Source organism: Diachasma alloeum, unplaced genomic scaffold (genome assembly GCF_001412515.2).
Source record: "Diachasma alloeum isolate Michigan unplaced genomic scaffold, Dall2.0 Dall_scaffold_00178, whole genome shotgun sequence".
NCBI classification, from domain to species: Eukaryota; Metazoa; Arthropoda; class Insecta; order Hymenoptera; family Braconidae; genus Diachasma; species Diachasma alloeum.
The window spans coordinates 1,709,693-1,735,400 of NW_021680344.1; the positions used below are offsets into that span (position 1 = coordinate 1,709,693).

The window sequence follows — 25,708 nt, forward strand, 5'->3', positions numbered from 1 at the left end:
TGTACCAATTAGACCGGAATATTGTTTTGCAACGGAATTTGTGCGTTTTCGCTAATCCGGAGTGGTTCATTTGTGGTATTCACTGTAACGACCTTGATGTATTAGAACTGAGAATAATAGCACTAATTGCATTGCTTGATACTGCACATGCACTCCACCGAGACGCGGTTAACGAATCAACCGCTGTGGCTCAAATTTCACGATGTTAATGATTCCATAATTTGCCACGTTGAAGCAGTGAAATACAATTTTTCCACAAATGCGTTTAAACGCATTGGTAATGCGGTTGCAGTGGTAACCAATAATGTTGTATTGCATTCTCGAGTAGACACGGGCCATATTGATTGGCAGATGAATGGTACTAAACTCCCAGAGTTAATTACACCGAGGCGAATAGTTGCTTGGTAGGCGAGGCAAGTCGACCGTGGCATTTCGTCGCTGTAATTAATTAATTGTACGTACTCGTCGGTTTAGCCGAGTAAATGCGGGTGTAATTGTCTTGGTAACTGGTCGTAAATATAATCACAGGCTGTTGGATTCCGGGGAAAAGTTGAATTTTGTTTGTGTAAATTAACGTGGCATTTGTAATTTTGGACTCAGTCGAGTGAAAATTCAGCTTCAATTGCTGGTATCGTTAGGAATTTATCGAGTATCGGGAGAAATAACAATCTAGTATGGGAATATTCTTTAAGGTATTTATGGCGTAGTCAGGGAAAGGCGAAAAAAGTCGAGAAATTGTTTTGTTTTTAAAGACATTCTTTGATTTTTTCAAAATCCCTATGCAAAATTGCAGATAGCCTAGGAGAATGGGTGAAACACAGGAATTTTTCGAAAAAATGCATTTTAACACGGGTTCTTATGGAAATTCGGAAAAAAATATATTAAAAATAGAAAAACAGTCGCCATTTTCCTGAAATTTTGCACTTGGGTGGACCTTTCATGGAAGAACATGAAAAAAAAATCTAAGTGGCTTGGGAGAATTGTTTGGAAGGGATGATTAAAAACTCATGAAAATAGGAATTCTGCGTCAACTTGGAATAGCGACAACGTCGAGGTTAGAAATTGTGGAGGGGTAAGCGCGCCAAATACGAATGGAGTTTTGATGATATCAGTAACAAAGTGGCAAAACGGTTTAAGTCGATTTTGACTATGGGCCAGTTTTCAGTGAATATCTCGGAATCTAAGGAAGATATCTACATTTTTGTCAAGACCTTTTTTGTAGCACTCAATATGCTCTAGAAAAAAGGTTATTACAAAAATTTTGTTACCTCCTTTGGATTTAGAGATATTCCTCAAAAACTCAACCAAGTGATAAGTCGACTTAAACCGCTTTACCACTTCGCTACTGATATATTCCGCTACGGGAAGGAACATATCAGCTGAGTGAATCAGTGCTGCCAACTTATACCTCGAACGGCACGACGTTGTCACTTTTTTTGTCCATATTAATTATTTTCCAATTATCCAAAAGACAAGCTGGAAAAATCAAAGAAGGCCTGAAATATGTAAAAAAAAATAGAAAAGTTATTGAAAAAATATTTTGAACACAAAAATGGTCGAAATAGATTGAAAATTTGTAATTGAAATATCGTTTTTTTTTGTACAGCGATTGGTTTTCTGCCAGAGAACAATAGATTCTCCTTCGCATCACCTCCTACATTGCCACCCCGCCATAAATAAATTAAAGGAAATTAAAAGCTTAATTTTTGCTTCTAAATGGAAACTTTGCAATTGCTTAAATTTAAGTTTCCAATTTTTTGGGTTTGGGTAATTGAATATGGTCTAAAAAGTTCGAATATGCCATTATTCGATTACGTATGTTTGTATGTATGTATGAATGTATATGTGTATGAATGTGTATGTCGTGTTTTGCGCTTGAAATAGCCTTTTGGTAATTTAATTTTTTGTTTGAATAAATTAATGAGGTTGAATGAGCAATATTCGTTTTAAAAATCTGCCTTTGAATGGGAAACTTCGCACGTTATATGCGTTATGGATTTCTTTGTCTATAAAAAATAGATAACCCAATTCATCTTTCATTATTTCGATTTATACGTACCTGCTCCACTGTCTTAAGATATCAGAAACTCTCAGGTAGTTCAGCAAATACTAATTTGCGATTCCATCAAATAACCTACCTCTATAAATATTAGGTGGAATCCTGTACCTGTACGCTGGCCAATATCAGTGATATTGTCTGTCGTATGGACGACTGAGTCTGGCCAAATATTCCGAGGATTGATGTGATTTAGTCGAAGAATATCAGAATATCCATTGATAGAAACTGAAGGGAATTGGAATATTTGATGAAATTTCGTTCTTAGTAATGTTGACGAGAAGATCTGGTGAAGTATTCCTGCATTAGTTCCACGTGAATAAATAATATAAGGATTGGAAATAATGACACTCAATATTCAAACTTTTGATTACTTCGAAGACTTTTTATTAGATGAAACTCTAAGATTTTCTTTATCTTCAATATACAATTGCTGCCCTATGCAAGTGTACATAATATTAATTTCCCCATCCATCCACCCCATTATCACTTTTGTTTTTGATTCTATATAAGGTATTCCATGCCAAATGAGTCAACGGCTAACCCTCATCCTCTTGAAAATTGATGGCGATTTTTTCTACGGGGCTTGAAAAACTATCTCTCAAATTTTTTCAGATTTTTTTGACAGCCCAGTTCGGAAATATGATTTAATTCAAATTGTTCCGTTTTTTACGATAACTCGAGTTCTACTCATCCGATTTCGATTTATTAGGGGGCAAAATTTTTCATTTTTCACCACCTATAAGAATGTTTATTTTTTTATTTTTTCCAATCTTTAGATGCTCGAAATAACGAATTTTCGAAAAAAAAGTTGAATAACTTGAATTTTGCCAATTACGTCACGGCTGATTATTTTGAACCCATTACTGCAATGCCCATTACTGCAATCTATACGCACCTGCTCCACTGTATGAAAACACCAGAAATTCCCAGACTTCAGCAAATACTAATTTAAGGTTCCATGAAATAACCTACCTTTATAAATATTTGATGAAATCTCGTTCGTGATATATTCCTGGATTAATTGCGCATGAACAAATAATATGAGGACTGGAAATAATGAAAGTCAATATTTAAACCTTTGATTACCTCGAAGACTTTTTATTAGATGAAATTCTAAGATTTTCTTTATCTTCAATATACAATTGTTGCCCTATGCAAGTGTACATAATATTAATATCCCCATCCATTCACCCCATTATCACTTTTATTTTTGGTTCTATATACAATAATTGTTTGGCATCACATCGAATTTGTGTACATAAAACAGTGGCATACTATGCCAAAACGTTAACTATCGAAATCATCTCGTTTTTTTTTTCATTTGGCAGGAATCACACTTTGACTCTGAAGTCGACATACAAAACGACACTAATCAATTACTCACTCTCAAGTAATCAATCACCTAATATCGTATCCAATGATTAGTACTATGTTGGCATCTTAACCATACGTTCGAAGATTCATTAAATTACCTTAATCACTAGATTCTTCGTTAAACTTATTATTTACAAAATATTACTTTTATTTGTTTCATAACACACCAACGTCGTTTTAAACTACAAAAATCTATTAACCATAAAAATTCAATGAAAAACACAATTGACAAAATGATACATACAGTGGTATCGATAAAAAATCAGTCTTAACGCGAGAGATACAAGGATTAAGAGGTCGTCGCATCGTTGCTCGAAATACGCTCATTCATTGTTAGAAAAAAAATGTAGGATTCATTCACATCGAAAATGGATTACAGTAGTAATTGTATTGGCACAGTAGCATTCAAACACACACAGTGGGTTACGCTGTCGTGAGTCGTATTACGGTGATATAACACGTGTTACTGGAATTGACGTATGTCTGTGAAAGGATTATTGTTGGCAATTCAATGCTGATGACGTAAGGTCAGAAACAGGATCAATAATATCTCGATATTACCCAAATATACCAGAACAATTCGATACACTCTTCATCTCAATGTCAATGTTCTCGACCGATGCAACAGCAGATGGTGCTGTTGCTTTGTGCTACGAGTTCAGGGTGGTTGTGCCAATATTGGTGATGAAGCTTGGACATGAATTTTCAAGTCTATCACCACTCTGCAGTGAATAATGACGATACGTCATAAATTCGGGTGGATTTGGTGCTAGTGGCTGTTCCCTTTTCATCGCGGCTCTTTGCTTCTTCATCTTCATGTAACCGAGAACTGAAACTAGAACGATAAAAACAACAAAACCCATGCAACTACCAACAATGAGACCCAGTCTTCGTGTTAGTATGCTTGCTAGACCACCTCTGTCTGGTGGTACTCCATCACCAATAACTGACTCAGGTGCATCCAATGTTCTCACTTCGGTGCATCTGCTCATTGGTGAGTTAACCATCACCGGTGGTACCGTACTCTCAATCACATCATCGTGAGAGGCATTCCATTGCCAAGTGTTAATATCCTCAGGGATTGGTGTGCCCCAACTGCCTAAGCCAAGCACGCAAATGAGATATCGAGTGTCGGACGCTAGTTTAGACAGTCTAACCGAACGAGATTTTGGATCCAACAACTTGCCACGTACCTGTAATGCGGTAAGTTTGATTATGTTCCATCTGACTAGAGTGGGCGATGGAGAAATGTGATTATTATCGCTGATGAATCAACTTTAATGAAATTTTGGGGGTAACTGTGAAAGGCGAGGGCGATTGCGAGGGGGGGGATGGCAGATGAGCTTGGAGATTGTTCAGCAATTGCGCGAGTAAAAAAATTGCTGTTTCGAATGACTTCTGATGGAGGTGGTGCCGAACTATCTCATTTCGGGTTTGGGTTAGTGTGAACACTAACCCGTTCTACCCGGTATGAATTGATCAAAGCGCGATGATTAATGACTTGAAAAACGAATGTTTGTCGTATTTCGAACGTATTTATTTACGGATGGAGTTTTTCAGTAAAAAATTTTCCATGTGCATTGTGTAGATAAAATTCTCCCATGATCAAAGCGAAGCGCAGCGTGCCATAAAAAAGGATAAAGTTCTTATGGTTTAAGCAAAAATGATAGAACCAACCTCGTTAACGTTATCGAGTGCATGATATGCAACTTGGTAGCCGTGTAGGCCCGAGTGATTTCTACTCTGCCATGAGACAAGAACTGAGAACGGCTGAATATCCTGAATGGCGAGCTTCAGTACGAGAGGGGATGAGCAGAAGTGGTGTGGATCAAGATCGAGAAAAACGAGGCCACGGAGTTCAGGTGGTTGCTCGCATCTCAGCAATCCACCCTCAACGTTATCCACGTTGCCTACTCCATTCGGTCCCCTACCACGTCCTCGGTCTACACCGCCAACTAATTTCTGATGATCTCGCAGCCACTCCCACAGCTCCTGGGATTCACACCCGCAGTGCAGTGGATTTTCTGTAAAAAAAGATGGATGGCAGGATGAATGAAAATGTGTTATTAAAAGTGAGAGGTCGCGGCTCTTTTTATTCCCTCGCAAATTAATTTTTTTGGCAATAGGTTGAATAATAATTAGGGTTAACAATAGTAATTGGGGATCAATTAGTAATGCCGCAAGACACTTTACGAGACAAAATTTTGGAGAGATGATCTCAGTCTCAATGAACATGGAAATCATTGTTCTCGTCTTAGTCTCGAAATATGCAGTATGAACTCTTCTCGTGATGAATCCGAGTCAATTCATCTTATCTGGGTCTCAAGTTTTTCATGTTTTTTAATGTAAAATCTCGGTTTTTGTCTCGGTTTGTCTCGTCTCGGTTTTCTACATATAAAAAATGCGAAAAATCGAAAACCGAGATGAGATAAATTGACTCGGAGTCACCACGAGAGGAGTCAATATTGCTTATTTTGAGACTGAGCCGAGAGCAAACATATCGATGTTCATTGAGACCGAGATCATTTCTCCAAAGTTTTGTCTCGTGGTGTCTCGTGAAATGTCTCGTGGCATCACGAGGATCAATTCCTGAAAATCCATTTGAAAGCAAAACTTTTTTGGTTTCCGATGGAAGCATTGTGATCGTTGAAATTTAAGTTTCGGTTTTCTTTGTGGTTTATCTACCTGTTATGATCCAAATAGTCTACTATTTTTATTTTGTATGTATGTATGTGATAAACTTTTTCTTTAATTAGGGAAGGGTAGGGCAAAACGGACCACTGACAGACAATTGATAGTTTTTTGATATTTTTAATAGTTTTTGGTTCTGAATGGAAGCAAAAATAAAAATTCAAAATCATTAGTGGTTTGAGGTGATTAGCAAATCTGAGCAAATTGCGGTTCAACGATACTTACCTATAAAATCCCTGTGATGGTCATGATTCTGAAACTCACTTCTAATTCAACACATTCGGTGTTCCTGATTTGAAGGAAAGAAAAAAAAACAAAAATCACCAATTTTCAGCCAGTGGTCCGTTTTGCCCTAGGGGTTCGTTTTGCCCGGCGGTCCGTTTCGCCCTACCCTCCTCTATTACCAAAAAAACCTATAGGATATTTATATAATAGCAATTTCCCCCTTGTTTTATCTGTAATGGCCGCTTGTAAACACTCAAATAAGAATTTGACCCTTATCAGCGCCATATCGGGTATTAAATTTGACCCTCATGCAGCGAATTCTCTCTCCCTCCACTTAAACCCCATCTAACCCCACTGCAATGCCCATAAAAGTCAACCGACACTACCATCACTTCATATCCCCAGCACTCGATCTATAATAGAATCCCATATTATAAAAAAATGAACATTCATTCGAATGGACATCTGAAAATTGTTTCCATCGCTCCTGCAGTAGAAACTCTAAACGGGATTAGTCGCAGAAGGATGTAATTGTTGATCTCCAGAATTAAATTGTCACAAAAGGTGATATTGATTTGGGTTGAGGGGGAGCACAATGCGCTATACAACACGAATGAGATTCGATTTGGTGTGCACTCCGCGCGAATTGGACTAAGACGTCTGTGTGTGCATGACTGTACGTATCGACAATTTTTTTCCCTCCCATTTTCCCGATTTTTCCTTCTCCTGCAAATAGTAGTATACTGAGAAAGAATGGTGGTGCAGAAATAGCCAAAGAAAAATGAAATAGGATTACAGAAATTTATATAAGAAAGGATCAAAAATGAGTTTATCTTCCAGCTTTTCCACAGTATACAGACAATGCTGGTAGATTGGATGTATTTTCTCTCACCTTCGGCACGTAGACTCCGAATTTGTGTTTCCAGGGGTCGAAATGCATTCAACGGAAGATTCTCCAAGTAGTTTCTGCTGAGATCCAAAAGACGAAGTTTCTTGAGGGGACGAAATGCTTCGTTCGAGATGGCATTTATCCAATTACCATATAGATGCAGTTCAACGAGGCTCACGAGATTCATGAAGGTGACCTTGCCAACCATTCCTATCTGGTTGTACGATAGATCAAGTATTTGTAAGGATTTAAGATCAGCGGGAAATTCTTCCAATTCCTTCAATCGATTGTGCGTGAGATTGAGTATTCTGAGGTGTTCCATTCCTTGCAATCTCTCTTTGGGTAGTAATTCTAAACTGTTCATTCCAAGATGGAGTGTCAATAAATTCGGTAAACTCCTGAATGCACCGGGTGAAACTCTACCAATACAATTTCGCACGAGATAGAGATGTAGTAGTGCGGGAAACGCTTCAAACTCTTGTGATGTTACGATACTGAGATTGGTTCCGGATATGTGAATTTCCTGAAGTAGTGGGTACGTAACCTCAGCTGGTTGTTCGTGAATACGGTGAAGTGGATTCCGGGTCAAGTTGAGCCAGGTCAGACCAGGTAAATTTTGACCAGAGAGGGCGACCGCTGGTATCTGACTGAATTTATTCTCCGACAGGTCAACACGCCGTAGCATACCGGAATGGTCGAAGAAATTGGCTGGTAGGCCACTGAGATGATTGTTGCTGAGGTCAACTGATAGTAGACGGGATAGATTGGCCATGGCAAAACCAGACATGGATTCAATTCGATTGTGACTGAGGTCGAGTTCACGTAGATAATTCAAACGAGCTAGACTCGCAACGTCTACAGTCACAATGGCATTGTGAGCTAGTGTGAGAATCTCAAGATTTAACACGTGAGTGAGGGCTGAATACGGTATAGCTATAAATTGATTCTTATCAAGCCGTAATTCACGAAGATTCACCAATTTTTCAAATATTCCGGGTGGTAAGTTTCTCAGGCGATTACGATTCAAGTGCAAACGCGTTAAATTTGTGTTACGTAAAAATGTCCTCTCTGTTAACTGTGCCAACTGGACATTGTCCAGGATGAGCTCTTGTAACGCCGCCAATCCATGGAAGCTCTGCTCTGAGATGTGGCTAAAGTTGTTACCAGATGCTATTAGCACACGTAGACTTGGTACCGTAAGTCTTGTGAGGGCAACCGCAGTTAATCGATTATCCTCAAGGTTCAAATCATGCAGATTGTACAAACCGCGAAACGTGTTGACTTGAATGCTGGTGATGGAGCAATTCTTAAGATTCAAGATCTTAATCGGTAAATTGTCTTGGAACATACTCTCCTCTAGTACTGTGAGATTGTTGTTGGACAGGTCCAACACCCGGAGTTTCTTGAGTGCTGTTAAGGCATAAGGCTCGAGATTCCTCAGTCCATTGTCTTGTAGATAAAGCTCCTCCAGTTCGTGTAACTCGGCAAAAGTTTTCGTACTGACGTGACTGAGTCTGTTCATACTGAGTTCTAGAAACTTGAGTGCTTGCATAGGTTGAAATGCCGCGTCTTCAATGTAAGATATAGAATTGTTTGTTAGATATAAACGCTCAACGAGTAACAGATCACGGAATAGGGGTGCCTGGAGGTGTGTCAACTTGTTATGACCAAGCCACATTATTCTGACAGATGCCTGACCGCGCAATGAGTCGTTGTGAAGTACTGCCAAACCATTGCTGTCAAGTTGAATGGATACGAGTGAACTACCGGCATTTGTTGATTCAGAAGAGGACAGTTGAAATACATCACCGAGGACAGTGAGTTGGTTGCCTTGAAGATTAACGTGCTGAAGTGAATTTAGGGTCCTGAGTGCACCTGTATCCATACTCGTAATTGCATTATTCTGTAGATGTAATTCAAGCAACTCAGGTAATTGTGAAAAAACACCTCTCTTCACTTCGGTTATCCGATTATCCTGCAGTCTCAATTCACGGAGTTGATTCACTTTGGCAAATGTACCTGGTTTGAGTTCTTTTATTTTATTACCGTCCATCGATAATGACGATAAATTAACGCAATATTCCAGAAACTCGATGGGAAGATTCTCTATGTAATTGTTACTGAGATGAAGTTGTGTCAATTGATTCAGACTTGACAATGCTTTGCCATCGATTCTTCTTATCGCATTCTGCTGGAGATAAACAACAGCTAGGTTTATACTGCCGGCGAATGATTCCCCCGGTATCTCCAGTATATTGTTCTCAGCCAAGTAGAGCTCACGCAATTCAGAAAGTCGGGCAAATACACCGCCGATATAATGAATATGATTGTGACTGAGTTCAATTGTTCGTAGTCGTTCGTTGGCTTTGAATGTTGCAACATCGAGGAAGACGATTTTATTGTGACTCAGATCAATGGACTCGAGATCCTTCAGCGATATGAAAGCATCCTTGTGTACTGTTTCAATGGAATTATAATAGAGAGACAGGGTATGCAGAATGGGACATGGCTTGAAGCAATCCTCAGTTAGCTTATCGAAATTGTTGCTGCTTAGATCGAGGATGAGAAGACCACGCAACACTGAGTAACCATCATTAGTCAGCTCAGATATCTCATTCCAAGCGAGCCTCAATGATGCCAAGTTGTCTAGTCTTCTCAATGCAGCCATCGGAAATGTTTTAATTTTATTCTCAGCAAGATCGAGATCACTCAGACTACTCTCTAATCCAGCAAAGGTGTGCTCCGTTATCTTGGATATTTGATTACCTTTGAGAACTAACTTCATTAGTTTCAATCCCCAAAAGCAATAAGACGGTAGATCCTGAATGAGATTAGCCTCGAGATCTAATGCCGCCAATTTATGCAATTCAGCTAGAGACTTCTGTGGCACCTGGTTCAGTCTGCTAGACACAAGTGCCAATGATTCTAGACTGTCTTTGAGGATGACAAATGTATTGTCACTAATGTCTTTTAGATAAGAGTGAGATATCTGGAGATGCCTTATTTGTGATCCCGCTGGGAATACATCATCCTTCAGCTTTTCAATGCTCTTATCTAACTCGTAAACACTCAACGACTGCACCATTGTTGAGGCTCCTACAACAGAAACGAGTGTGTATGATTGTGTAGGGTGAGGGGAGCCTTTTACATTATCTCTACGTGGATTTTTACGTCGAACTCTTAGGAGATACGACTCTTTTACCTTACCTCCCTCGTTGAGTACACCCATCATTGTCTTCTTCAGCGTCTCTTCAGTCGCTCCGGCGCACTCGAGGAAGAGGCCGTCCTCGAAGTTGTAGCAGGGACAGCCGGGGATAGCTTCGCTCGGGGGACATTCTGAACTCTGTCCAGTGGTTGTCCATACTTTCAGTGCCAAGAAGAGTACCGTCAGGTTTATTTTGTTTACATTTGATGAGATTCTACCGCTTTTTCGGGATTCTTTACTCCCGGTTGAGTACCACATCGTTGTCTCGTCACATCCGATCGTTTTGGGGGTTTGGCTCTATTGATCCTGAAATCATAAAATGGAAATGAAGATTAGGTCAAGTGAAGATGAGGTTTTAGATTGAGTGAGGTTGGGAAGGTGAACTTCTTTTCCACCCGAGGACGGGAAGTACTCACTTTCCTCCCCGCTCATCAGGGAGCAAAGTACGAACTTTCCGTGCAGGTGCGTGAAAAAATAATTTTTTGACAGTAAAAATTATTTAAAATTCTTTTTAAAAAAAGCATGGGGAATATCTGGAACGAATGGTGAAAGTAAGGCGGTTGGCATGAGTATAATCACCTACCAAACAAAAGAGAATTGTATACTATTCTATGAAACATAAATATACGAATCATAATTGTCCAAATCATTTAGGTAAGAGGAAAATAGAATAATTCGGCTTTTTTAATTTAAGGTATTTATGGCGCGGTCAGAGGGGGGGGGGGGAAAAACCGTCAAGAAATTGATGATTTTTTTGTATACATTCTTTGATTTTTTCAAAACTTCTATGCAAAATTCCAGGTAGCCTAGAGGCATGGGTGAAACACAGCAATTTTTCTCAAAAATGCATTTTAACATGTGCTGTTATGGGAATTCGAAAAAATATATATATTAAAAATAGAAAAAAAAAGTCGCCATTTCCCTGAAATTTCACACTTGGGTGGAGCTTTCATGGAGGAATAAAGAAAAATAATCCAAGTGACCTAGGAGAATTGTTTGGAACGGATAATTAAAGAACTCATGAAATATAGGAATTCTGCGTGCGCAACTTGGAATAGCGACAACGTCGAGGTTATGAATCGTGGAGGGGTAAGCGCGGTAAATACGAATGGAGTTGTGATGATACAAAATGACCGTCATTTTTTATATCGCGTCATATGACCAAAAAATGACGGTCTTGTGACGGTCACGTGACGCACAAATTTTCTAACTACAAATGATTGTCACAAATCATTTGTAACCAAATTGTTGTCAAACCATCTATATAGTTGCATAATGACGGTCATAGCTAATTTACAATTTGTGACGGTCATGAATAAAACAAAATAGTTTTATCTATATGGATGGAAAAAAACGTGATTTCCATTTCAAAATGCGGATTAGGCGAATACAAAAGGAATTCAACTGAAAATTGACCGAGAAAAAAATAAAGTTTCATCTATATAGATGAAAAATGACTGTAATTTTTTCTTGACAAGTTGTGACGGTCACAAAAGGGGGAGAGAGAATTGTGACAGCCGTCATGAACGGCTCCTCATGTGACCGTCAATGACGGTCACATGACCGCCATATGACGGGTCATGTGACGCATTTGCATCTCTAATAACAGCTGAGTGAATCAGTGCTGCCAACTTGTACCTTGAACGGCACGACGTTGTCACTTTTTCTTTCCATATAAATTATTTTCCAATTATCCAAAAGACAAGCTCGAAAAATAAAAGAAGGCTTGCAATATGTGGGGAAAAATATAAAAGTTATTAAAAAAATATTTCGAACACAAAAATGGTCGAAATAGATTAGAAATTTGTAATTGGAATATCGTTTTTTTTTGTTCAGCGATTTGTTTTCTGCGAGAGACCAATAGAGCCCCCTCCGTCTCACTTTTTACATGCCCGCCCCACCATAAATATCTTAATTACAATTAATTACAATTTGTCACGATTTTCGAGGTAATTTTTATCCAACTTTTCTCTCTGTGACGTTGGGACTTCCGAAAGTCTCAATTCAAAATCTTCGAAATCTCAAAATAAGGATTTTTTTCTCGGTGGACGACCTATTTTGCTCCATTCACCCATTCGTTCGCTGATAAACAAACGACTGGATTTTCTGGGTTACGCATCCTAGATCTTTGTACACGGCTCCAAATGAAGTGTTGAGCGCACAAATCCAATGCACCGTGTATGTAGAATCCCGGGGTTGAAGGGGATGAGGGGTTGCGAATACACCGACTAAATAACCCACCCACGGGGCGCAACATTGTGGATACATCGGTGTTAACGAGTTCCCGTCGGGGTGACATCCGGTTCAGATACAGAGGAAACGAGCATAGTCGACGGTGTCTCTATCAAACTGCAGCGCAATGCCAACCTCTCTCTGTATTCCCGTGTACTATTCCCCCTTTGTTTCACATTTTCCAGTGTATAACAGATTTTATTTTGTTTTTCAGTCTGTTTAGCATCACTCCGCTAGCCTCCTTCTTTCCATTCCACTGATTATATTATTTTTGCACTGTTCAAAATTTTTTGGTATCAGATGACAGTTTTATCGAAGTTTCAAGAAATTTCGTCATTGCGAATTCACAATTTAATGAATAGCAATGAAAAGTATTCACTGTTACACTGTCAGAAATTACTCTTGAAATTTCAAGTAAAAAATCTTGAAATTTTTAACAACGAATAATTTACACGGAATTCCATTGATCTTGTTATTGATAAATCAGTCAATGTTCTTGAATATTCCCCGAATTTCATTTCTCAGGTTCATACGACAATGAAAATTACTGAAAATCATGAAAACTCAGGCAACTTTTCTTCTGAATTTTCAATCTGTTGCTTAATTTTCGCGATAGGTTTCAAAATTCAATAATCATTCATAATGAAAAACTTAATTTTATTGAATTTCCAAGATGGATCAGTAATTCCATGAGCAATTTAGTCTGAAATTAAATTCAAGTTCAGAATATTGAAAATTCAAATGCATTTGTGACTTAAATTTCAAAAAATTTCTAACTGTAGATAATTACTCTTGAAATTTTAAGTGAAAAAGCTTACAATTTGAAACAATAACAAAATTACGTGAAATGTCTGTGTATTTCTTCACTGAGGAATCAGTTAATTTCTTGAATATTTAAATAATTCTCGATTTCCAGATCCATGCGGCACTGAAAAATATTGAAAATTGGGAAAATTCAGGTAAAAACTTTCCTGAATTCTCAATTTCTTAAAAATTCTGTTACATTTGATGTTTAATTTTCATAATGAGTTTGAAAATTCAAGCTTTCATTGGAACATCAATGAGCGCTTAACATGAAAAACCCAATTTTCGTGACTTTTCAAGATGAGAAATTTTATGAACATTTTTATTTTGAAATTAAATTCAAACTTACAACATTGAGAATTCGGATGAAGCTGTGACTGAAATTTCAAGAAATTTCTAACAGTGTAGATTACACTTCAAATGTGCCACGAAAATTAACAGCGAATTCAGGCGCTAGTAGAAATTCTGACCGGCGCGTGCGCCCGGACATTTGATCTCGTATATTGCGCGNCGCTAGCCTCCTTCTTTCCATTCCACTGATTATATTATTTTTGCACTGTTCAAAATTTTTTGGTATCAGATGACAGTTTTATCGAAGTTTCAAGAAATTTCGTCATTGCGAATTCACAATTTAATGAATAGCAATGAAAAGTATTCACTGTTACACTGTCAGAAATTACTCTTGAAATTTCAAGTAAAAAATCTTGAAATTTTTAACAACGAATAATTTACACGGAATTCCATTGATCTTGTTATTGATAAATCAGTCAATGTTCTTGAATATTCCCCGAATTTCATTTCTCAGGTTCATACGACAATGAAAATTACTGAAAATCATGAAAACTCAGGCAACTTTTCTTCTGAATTTTCAATCTGTTGCTTAATTTTCGCGATAGGTTTCAAAATTCAATAATCATTCATAATGAAAAACTTAATTTTATTGAATTTCCAAGATGGATCAGTAATTCCATGAGCAATTTAGTCTGAAATTAAATTCAAGTTCAGAATATTGAAAATTCAAATGCATTTGTGACTTAAATTTCAAAAAATTTCTAACTGTAGATAATTACTCTTGAAATTTTAAGTGAAAAAGCTTACAATTTGAAACAATAACAAAATTACGTGAAATGTCTGTGTATTTCTTCACTGAGGAATCAGTTAATTTCTTGAATATTTAAATAATTCTCGATTTCCAGATCCATGCGGCACTGAAAAATATTGAAAATTGGGAAAATTCAGGTAAAAACTTTCCTGAATTCTCAATTTCTTAAAAATTCTGTTACATTTGATGTTTAATTTTCATAATGAGTTTGAAAATTCAAGCTTTCATTGGAACATCAATGAGCGCTTAACATGAAAAACCCAATTTTCGTGACTTTTCAAGATGAGAAATTTTATGAACATTTTTATTTTGAAATTAAATTCAAACTTACAACATTGAGAATTCGGATGAAGCTGTGACTGAAATTTCAAGAAATTTCTAACAGTGTAGATTACACTTCAAATGTGCCACGAAAATTAACAGCGAATTCAGGCGCTAGTAGAAATTCTGACCGGCGCGTGCGCCCGGACATTTGATCTCGTATATTGCGCGCGTACACGGAGAGAAATATTCAATAAAAATTACGTATCTTTTCCGTAATTCCGGAGCGAAATGTGGTTGTAGAAAATTTTACGGAACTGAATCTTCTGTGAAAAATTACGATACCGTCACTTAAATTTTTTGAGTCGATTCCGTAATCGGTGAGCGAATTGTTAGTACCGTAATTTTTACTGAACATTTCTCTCCGTGTGTGCTATACTAGAGTCGCCCCTGGAAAGTCCGGGTGACGGCGCTCGGATATTTGATTTCTACTAGGGGGTAAACATAATTCATTGGATGATCTTATTCATCTTAGAAAATTTTGTATTTTCAAATGGAACAATTCCTGTCGTTATATTCACAAGGAAATAATCCTGTCGATTCAAACAACTTCTACTCATTGAATTTTTTTTCCTCTCGGTACAGCGATGAGATGAAAAAAAAAATCATTTTTCTCCCAGTCCCCCTGTGTTGGGTGGGTTCGGGCATATCTCATCCCACGTCCTGGCAATCTTTTAACCGTTTTCCCGTGGATACTGCCTGTGGTTTTTCATCGTCCGCCTCTAAACCACCAGGTTTACGAGTAACGAGTCACTGGGATAAAGAGGTCACTGGCCCTCTACTCTAGCAACTCGGTTTTGGAGTGAGTTGTTACGAATATGGGGGAAAACTTGTGGCATACATAACGCCAGATTGCCACATTGCGCTGAGTTTGTAACGTTAGGGGATATTTATCGGCTAATCGACTTTTGTAAAATATATTTTACAAAGCTCTGTTCAGTTCTGTGGGGTTTGATACCAGGAGAAATTGAATTGGTTCGACGACTCAATTGTTTGTCGTTCTATTGAGTGAGCGATATGCACCCGATCAAATAAAACTCTTCATTCCAAATTTTTCAAATTCATTTCAATAGGTTTAAAAAAATTATAGCAATATTTTCGTTGTAGATTCATAAACTTAGATTTATTTGATTGAAAATATCTTAATTGTATGAAATCAATAATTCGGTAGCGAAGTGGTAAAATGAGATGAGTGCATAAAACGAAATTTTGCAAGAACCGCAAAAAACTTGAATCACGGGTTTTACACGCAAATCTAATGGAACCAACGGACGATTTGTTTTCTATTATTTACTGGCTTTCGAACTCTGTAGTATCAAGTGATAAAAACTGCTGCTTCATATTATTTATGCATTTATCTCCTGGAATTTTTTTAATCTGGCAAGATAAGTCAATTTATCCCGTCACAGGATAACAATTTTTGGAGATATCATGCCTTATTCATCAATATATTGAATACCTATAAATCATTGCAAAATCCACAATACAGTATGCCAATTAGTTTTTATTCAGTGTTGGAATAAATATATAAGTAATATGTTCAATTTTCGTAGAGTTTACAGACATGTAATGAACATCACAATGAGTTTGTCGATCGACGTCGTGTACCATTTGCGATTTTATTTATTGACTGTTTGCCATTGAGGACTAATTGTGGACTCGATAGATACCTTCACATTCGTCGTCCTTATCGTCATTGGACGAAAAAATACCTGGGTTTGTGAGGACAACGTCGTCGTTTTTCGTTGTGAGATTTTCATAAAATTCACGAGTGTCTTCATCAATGAATTGAAGAAGTTTCAATAAATCTTGTTTTTTCTGTATTGATGGGATTAGCCGAAGTGGGAAGACGAGTCTCTCGAAAAAAACAATCGAAAGGGCCAACGTGAAAGATCTCTCAACATGAAATCTTCTCTTAATTCTGACCCTCACGCCCAAACCGTTTTGATATGTATTTTGGACCCTTACGCCTGACCCTTGTGACCCTTGTTTTTGAACCCTCTTTTGTGGCCGTTTTTTTTACTCTGATGTCTGGGTTTCATTCTTGTGACACTTATTTTTCCCCCTCTCATCGGACCTTCATTTTGTTACTGTCATACTCGACCCTCGTGACCCTTAGCTTTGATCCTTGTTTCTAACCTTCCTTTTTGAACCTTATTTCTGCTCTTAATTCTGACCCTCACGCCTGAATCTCGTGATCCTTCGTTTTGATCCGTATTTTGGATCCTTACACCTGACCTTTGTGGTCCTTAGTTTTGACCCTTATGGAATTAGTAAAATTTATTATTATTATGACTGTTATTATTTTTTATTACTATTATTATCAGCCGTGAATTCAAAATCGTTCATTTTCCAGTTTTTGGCTCTGAAAAATCAATTATTGGAAAGAATAATAACGATGAAATTCAGAAAAATTAATAATAATCATTAATCAATAGTCAAATAGTCACTAACGCCAACAAATATTAATCAATCAATTAATACCATAACTCGAGATCGATTCATAATTCATATAGACGATACGAATTTTCAATTTACAGAATCGTGCGTTAGTTTAGTGGTTAGGTCGTAGGATTATAGTATCCATAGGGTTCGAGGTTTCGAGCCGGTAACGTACTGGATTTTGGTTATCTGGGAGAAATTAAATTTCACACAGATACTTGAAGATATAGCCCTTTCGATGTCCCAAGCGGTAAAACGATTTGAGTTGACATTCAAGTAGCCTTAGCTGAGTTGTCGAACAATAACTCCGAATATAAGGAAGATAGCGACATTTTCGTGATTACATTTTTCGTAGCTCTCAATGAACTCTACAAAAAAGGTGATAACAAAAGTTTTGCTATCCGCCTTAGAGTCCGAGATGTTCATTGAAAATCGACCAATAGCTAAAATCGACTGAAATCGTTTTACCCCTTTGCTTTTGCATTTCTCAGGGCCCGATATTTTGCTGAGATCACTTTTTTGTTTCAACCTATATTTTCTAATCAGCATAACAAGCGGAAGTTGCCGAGAAATTTCAATTCATCATCTCTATTCTCAAGAGACAAGACGGTCGTCAATTTCATGAGAGATGATGTCGAAGGAGTGGATTAAAATATAGAGAGATACCCATCGCCCATAACACGGGTAGAGAGTGTATGATAGTAAATCGACCTCACGTCGACGTTGCTCTTCTGTGTTTGGTCACTATTGACAAGAGATAGTGATGTAGGCAAACTTGCATACATGTTCGGGGTGAACTCCAAGTTTATCGTTCGAGTATTACGGGACGAGGCGCTGAGGACTATAACGATGATGAGGGAAGGTGGTGAGTCGTGTCAGATAACACTTCAGTCAGGCGAGTAATTTTCAGAATTAATGAGTGATATCGTTACGATAATTGGTTGAGTTTCACTGGGGAGACGAATTTCCGGACCTGAAGATGACTTTATAACAGCTTCTGAGGAGTTTATTCGTGTTTACTTGGGCTGGTGATGGATACTTTTATTGGGAATCTGATGTTAAATAGATATAGGTTTGTGAGAAATTTGGAAATTTTTTTTCATCTTAAAACTAGGGGGCTGGGCCCCTTGCTCCACTATTCGTTAACTTGGGGGGGGGCGTCGCCCCTCCTCTCGCCCCGCTACGTTTTTCCCAATCAAAAAGGTATATGATGCCCTCACTGAAATATGTTTACTGAACCTCATGACCCTCACGAAGTTTCGGACCATAATTTCCTTCGTCCTTATTATATCTGCCTGATGTAGACCGCTAGAAATGGTGAATATATAAGATTCAGATACTTAAAACACTTCTGATCCTGACCCTTGAGACCCACATCAAGCGTTCAAACCTTATTCACAACAGTTATTTGATTTTAATCTTTATAAATGCTGTATATATCAAATTCTAACCCTTAAAACACTTCTGATGCCCTTGAGCCCCTTGTTCATGATAAATATCCAACTTTGACCTCTTTAAACGCCGGATATACAAAATCCTGACCCCTTTAAGATTGACGATTGGCCGTTATAAACTCTCATCAACCTGTGATCCTTATAGACGACAGAAATCTGGCGTTGATCTTCATAAAAGTTGAGTACACTTCTGTCTAAGCTGATGTGCTCCAACCCATTCTAATCGGGTTTCATCACAGGATATAATGCGACATTGTGAAAAGGCCACTAAATTACAGCTCCTCGAGCCAAGCCATTACAAAGTAACAGAGAGTTTGCTGAATCAGAAGCCATGGAATTTTCCATTTGGTCGCAGTAGCAATTGCTGATCGACTCCTGAAAATTACATCAATTGACTGTAGCTACCCCAACTAAACTGCTGAATCCATGTTTACAACTATTGACAAGATACTGGCGTCTTTTCACCCGCACACGTGAGGGCGCTAAACTCAAAGTTTCCCATTCAAGTATAACGAGAGGGAGCACGAGAAGGGTGATAAAGATGATAGCAAGAGGCGGTGACTGGTTCACAGATAAGAAGTCATTGAAACGACATGTACGTGATGAACGCTGAACGAGTGGAAAAGTTATATAGACTGTTGGCTGATGCGCAGACGTAGATGTCTAGGTAATCCGATTGAGATAGCTAAACCGCAACGGTAATTCCAGACCAGTCCCTGGGTAATGTTTTTGTCATATATCCTGGCATTCCTCTAGTTATCATCACACCCATCAGTTCTCTACCGTCACCTCTCTCTCTCTAGTTCTCTCGCTTGCGCACTGGGTTTCCCCTTTGACCTGCACTCACATCTGGATGTCGTTCTAATTTCGACCGGGGTAGATGAATCTCGGGAGACATGATCCAGTCATTTTAATCTTCTGATCCTCGGGTTATGGTGGTGTATAGCAACATCGCATTAAACCTCGGGGCTATTCACTTCTGGAATCGTGGCGGGGTTAAATTAAATCGCTGGGATCACATTGAGAGAGAAAGAGAGGTGGAATCGTTTAGCTAATTTCGTGAGACGAATGAATCATCTTTTGGATGGAGAAAAAGAAGATTCGGGTTTTCGGAGACAAAAGCACTGGATTCTAGTGAAATTTCTGCGAGAATCAGAGGAAAAGGTCTAGTTCTTAGGAATTTTTACTGCAGACCTGTGGTAGTTAATTCAAGGCACTTTGGTTCTGGAATGCAGTACGTGGGTTCTTAAAATAAGAACCCTGAGGTACTTGAAATGAAAACCTTGAGGTTCTTAAACTGACATTGTGGTTTCCTCAAATTATCTTCATCAACTCTTAAGGATATCTAAGTAGTCTGGCTATTTTTTCTCCGGTGAAATGCTTTTCTAGTTTTGTCGTCGAACATCAGAGCTATCATTGGAGCCCCATTTAATCCGAAGTTTTTGGATATTTTACAAGGATTTTATGGTTTAAATATTACTGGTCTGAATTTAAATCTCGATATTGAAAACATTTTACCAGTCTCAAAAAAATAGAAAGTTTATTTGGATAGGAACACTGTTAGAAATTTTTTGAAATTTCATGGAATATATTATAGTGAATCTCATGAGAGTGACATTGAATCGCATTTCGGGAAAAATGGTTATGAAATTTCAGGTTTTAAGTGGAATTCACGGAAATTCATGAGTTTTCAGTGGGAGTAAGACGGAAATTTCACAACTTGATTGAATTTTTAATTGAACATGAATATTCAGAAACAAAATGACATGAATTCTTAGTTTTCCCTCAATTTTCCTGATTTTTCCATATCATTTGAACAGAAAGTTAATGGAATATTAGATTTTTCAATGACAAGATTTTCTGAAATTTCAGTGGAACTTGAACACGATAAAAATTTCCGGAATTTGGCACGGAAAATTGAGACGAAAATTTTGAACACTGAAGATTTATGAAATAATTGAAAAATTGAAATTTTCTAAAATTACGAGCATTTTCTCTAAATAATTTATAGACAATCAATTTTCCACCATAAAACTCATTTGTTCGGAATCGTAACAAATTTATTCATATTCGGAATTTTACCAGAAATCGATTTCATGTCTAAACAAGTGGGAAATTGCTTTTGTATTAATATAGTATAGTTTTTTTGTTAAGAAATTACCAATATACTTTCGAATAGTCATTTTGCACATCATTGGCTTCTATAGTACATCATCGATTACTAATCATCATCATAATCATTCATCGTTACATATCATTTTATTAAATTCAATGAAATTTCTTCTTTAATCCATTGTTTTATTTTTTTAATTTAGTTTAATATTTGATAAAATTTCAAATATGATATTATATATATCTATACCACCCATTTATTCGATGAACGTGAATGCGACGTAGGTTGTTTGCAATGATAATTGAATAAATTTTAGCCTGTCTTTTTTTATTCAAATAATCAGTGGAAGTAAATTCTCCAAAAGATAGAAAATCAAGAAACTTTTCAATGCTATGAGAATAATTTCCGAATTTTTTTTATAAATCAAATGGAAATATGATGCTAGGAATGTTTAAGAAAATAATAATTCTGTGCAAAATGTAATTTGAATGACGCTGAATATTCATAATGTTTTTCAAATTTTCGAAATTTAATTTGAAAATGGCTCAATCTATACTGTGGTATGTGCCAAACTCTAAAAGATACTTAGACATTCTTAAGTGGTTCGCAGTGAATTATGAATTTCCAATGGCAAAATTCCTCAACCTGTCAGTAGAACTGTAACTCAATAACAGTATCCAAGAAGTTCACCGAAAGTTTCAGCCGAAAATATCCAATAACGAAGTAGCAGACACGACAAATCCTGCTCAAAGGCTTTTAGTATTCGCAATAATTCTGTAATGGCGTCATCCAATCCCGAGATGAGCGGCCTCTCATATTAAACATGTACTCTGCATTCCCGGCGGGACTACGACTTCTTAAGATTCAAGGCTCGTTTTCAATTTGTACATTAATCTAGTATCGATTGTGTCCCGGAGCATTCCAAGCCTGTGTAGGCTTCTCCGTTGAGCTAGAGCCAATTCGCCTAACCCCTTCTCCCTTCTTATTTTCTTCATTCAGCTCCACTACAAGTGATTTTTTTCGGATGCCCCCTTGGTTGAACGCCTCGGGGTAATCCAATGTTAGATTCGCATCACGCGCGTTTAAAGAGCGCATTCCGTTCACCTCTCCTCGGAGCAGCGCCAATGTCCTTCATGACATGGTTAGAATCCTTGGGATGTGGGTGATAAAAATCGTGACGTACTCGTGTGATAATTTAAGGATGGACATAGCTCAACTGTCACAGCTGAGAATGGAGATGGAGGAAATTAAAATTGATGAGATTTTCCTCGAAAAGGTGAGACGACTATCCGAAGGCGATGAAGGGAACGTCATCTTGGCTTTTATTTTTATCAGCTGGCTTTTTATGGGTATCTACTGTCCGGGGATGTAAGTGGACGTCACATCTTGAAATGCGTCAGCATTTCGAAGCTGTCCGGATTTAAGGCAGCCGATAGCAAAGAAATATCTGAATGATTTAAAGTGCACTGTTAAATAATTTTGTCTGAAATTTCCGGTACACTTAATTACCGCTGAAATTTCAAGGAATTTCGTCATGGAAAATTCTGAATTTCGTGGAAAAATGAAAGTAAACTGTAAATTTCCTTTCTATTTTTCCCTGAAAATGAATAGAAAACCAGAAAATTAGTAATCAACTCTCCATGAAATTTCATTTTTTTTTCTGACAATGTGGTTGAATATTTGACAGATGTCAGAAAATTTCAGACGCAGTTTGTGACTGAAACATTTCAGATGTTTCTTTTCAGATTTCTGTATTATCCTCGGCCTATTTTATTCGGCCAACTATAAATGTTGCTTTTCAGGTGTTTTTTGCGTCTGAAATGCAGTTTTTTACGAGCCTCTCAGGCATTTCACTACATATCGACATCTCCTAATAAAACAAGGGTATTTAAATTTTCTGTTTAAAATAAGGGTATCTCAAAATTCATGTGAAAAATCACCTGAAATCTCATGTTTTCCTTCTCTTGACAGCTATATAAATGATATGAATGCATCATAAAAGTACAAATAACATGAAGTAGTTTAAACTGCAAGAGAAATAAAATGATTTGCGAGCTCCGTGAGACTTAGAAATTGATGTCAACAACAAGCTTTCACATGAATTTTGAGATACCATAGTCTTAACGCGAATTTTGAAATACCCTTCTTTTAAAAAGAAAATTGAAATACACTTGTTTTATTAGGAGATGTCGATATTTACCCTGCACTGTTAGAAACTTCTTGAAATTTCAGTCACAGCGCCAGCTGAATGTTCGATGTTGTGAGGTTGAATTCAATTTCAAATGAAAGCGTTTTCTAAATTTCGCACTCATCTGGAAAATGTAAGAAAATTGTGTTTTTCGTGTTCAACAATTATTGATTTTTCAAAGCTATTCGGATAAATCCGTTCATTTAATTTGAATTAATTTTAAAGGGGATGAAGACTATATTCTTAGATTGAATTATGCACTTAGTGGGGGTCAAATAATGCTCGGGGAGATGAGACAATTTTTTCCACACTCGCGTCTCAAAAAAAAAAACACTGAATATTGCAGGCAGCACTGCTTCGTGAAATTGCTTACTCTGTTTCATGCATATCTATGTCGAGAATTTCCATTCAAAATTCCGTAGGAATTATTTAGAATTTCCGACAGCGGAAACTTTGTTTACCCGTCTGATCCGCAGTAGTTGTTACCCAGATGTGGTCAGACATTTTGTTGAAACTGTATTAGTGGTGTATTATACTTCGCCCTTGTAATTTTTGAATTATTGTGCTTTCACCTAATTTCAATAGAATTGTTTCCTTACAGCAATGATAGAAATACACAGAGAATTTTTTTTTGTTGAACTGTGCACATTTTCAACAATTTGAGGGAGAGCTTGTTTGTTCTACAAGAATAAAATGAAAGAGTGAATGGGAAAATTAAAACTACTATGGAAAGGAAATTGGAGGGCTGGTGTTTATGCAGGTTCTGCATTATTTTCCATGATTATTTTCCCCATTACCATTTTGACCGACTTCAACCAATAGAATTGTTGATTTCCTCAATAGTGGATTCTTAGTTTAAGGAAGGAAGATGGAAATTCTATAATTAACATGAATTTTCAAGTGAAAAAGAATACTCATTGCCAAAGTTCCTTGAATTTTCAGGGAGTTCCTTTAAAATTCTCGGAATTCCAGGAATTGTGGGGAAATTCCCTGAAAATTCAGAGGAATCTGAAATTCAAGAAGAGATGTCCAACTTTTTTAACGGCAGGAAGACGAGAATTCCATAATTTCCATGACTTTTCAAGTGAAGATGAATATTCACTGCCAAAATTTCTTGACATTTCAGTGGAAATATTACTTGTTAGAACTTTCCAAGACTCTTACCGGACATTTCTTTGAGTCAGGGGAGGAAAACCACGCTGTTAAAAAATTTGACTGAATTTTTCTGCAAATGGACGCTGAATTCGATTTAAGGGAAAAAAGTCAATGGAATTCCAAGTTTCTCTGAAAATGCAAGTAAAGTCCCAATTTTTTTGCGACAGGAAGACAAAAATTCCACAATTTACATGAATTTTCAAGTGAAAATGAATATCCACTGCCAAATTTCCCTGAATGTTTCCCAAAATTCTTAGAATTCCAAGAATTTTTGAAAGAATTCGCTGAAAATTCAGAAGAATCTGGAATTCAAGGAGAGATTTGTCTGAATTTTCCTGATTTGTCGTCAATTTTTGAACAATTCAAGAATATAATGATATAATGTATAATACAACAATAATTGAATAATAAAACTGAAATTTACAGTTCCCACGGAAATTCCGTGAAATTTCAGCGAAAATGTTAGTTGTCTCAAGATTCTTACGAAAATTTAACTGTAAAAATTTGAACAGTAGTAAATTCTCTCAGTAGAGCAAAATTCACTATTCGTCTCGCACTTTGAACCCCAACATAACATGAAAAAGGCGTAGAAATAGGTTTCGCTCCGCGATTACTTGCCCAATTTGCTAATTTTTCTCCACCTTTTTTCTCTACTCCAGCCGCGATCATCTTGAAAGCTCTTGGGGTATTACAACTGAAATTTTTTTAAGTATAATCGAAAACATTCAATGGAGCATCTCCATGCATTTTTCCTCTCGAGTGACGTCTGGTCCTCCGTTATCCCCGCAGCTCTATAAATTATGAATCAACAAGGACTGTTCCGTCAATGTATTTCCCGAAAATTCCCCACCGAGATGTTTCCACATATTTGGCAAACGTATTTGTTCCTACAGCATCATCCCCCGAGGATTTTCTCCAGGATTTTTCGTCATGTTACATTGAGATATTCCGAGTTCCCTGAGAACACGTGACGTCTAAAATGTATCGGGTGCAAGGCGTGACGACTAGTCGCGCGCAAATGTGGGAGAAGGGGGTGTGGGAGAAGGGGGTGTGGGAGAAGCGAGAAGACGAAACGCGGGGAGAGGAAATTGAGAGAGATGGATAGACGACAAGGGCTCACCAGTGAATGTAAAGTGGAAACTGTCCTTCCGGGACGTGGTGCGATTTTAACGGAGTGAAAAGCGTCTTGCAGCAAGACGAGTGTACACGGAAAAGCCACGTTTTACTGTGGCACCTCTCCTCTCACTTCAGTTGTTCGTGTATTACAGTCGTCGGGCTGTTATACCGGCACGCTTTTGTTGTCATTGTGACGTGCGTATAGCGGCTGTGTCACGCTTTCAAGCGTCACATCGATGACACTTGTTATTGTTGACTGTTTGGGGATAAATAGGTCACTGACGTTGCCAACAACTTTTGTTCTCTAATTAGCAGATTGTTTCTAGCTGTGTTGTTGC

The 25,708-nt window shown here is 37.5% G+C and overlaps 1 protein-coding gene across 2 annotated transcripts in view; it reads right to left on the bottom strand.

Moving 5' to 3' along the window:
* Positions 1-3,128: 3,128 nt before the first annotated feature.
* Positions 3,129-25,708, bottom strand: part of LOC107040051 (protein artichoke) — an 89,605-nt gene continuing 67,025 nt past the window's right edge. For both annotated transcript variants that reach the window (XM_015259979.1, XM_015259971.1), the window contains 4 exons: positions 10,446-10,749; positions 7,242-10,334; positions 5,111-5,457; positions 3,129-4,626 (listed from right to left, as the gene is read on the bottom strand). In XM_015259979.1, the coding sequence (XP_015115465.1) occupies positions 4,084-4,626; positions 5,111-5,457; positions 7,242-10,334; positions 10,446-10,701 (4,239 nt within the window). In that variant the 5' untranslated portion in view covers positions 10,702-10,749 and the 3' untranslated portion in view covers positions 3,129-4,083. The remainder of the gene's footprint in view (positions 4,627-5,110; positions 5,458-7,241; positions 10,335-10,445; positions 10,750-25,708) is intronic.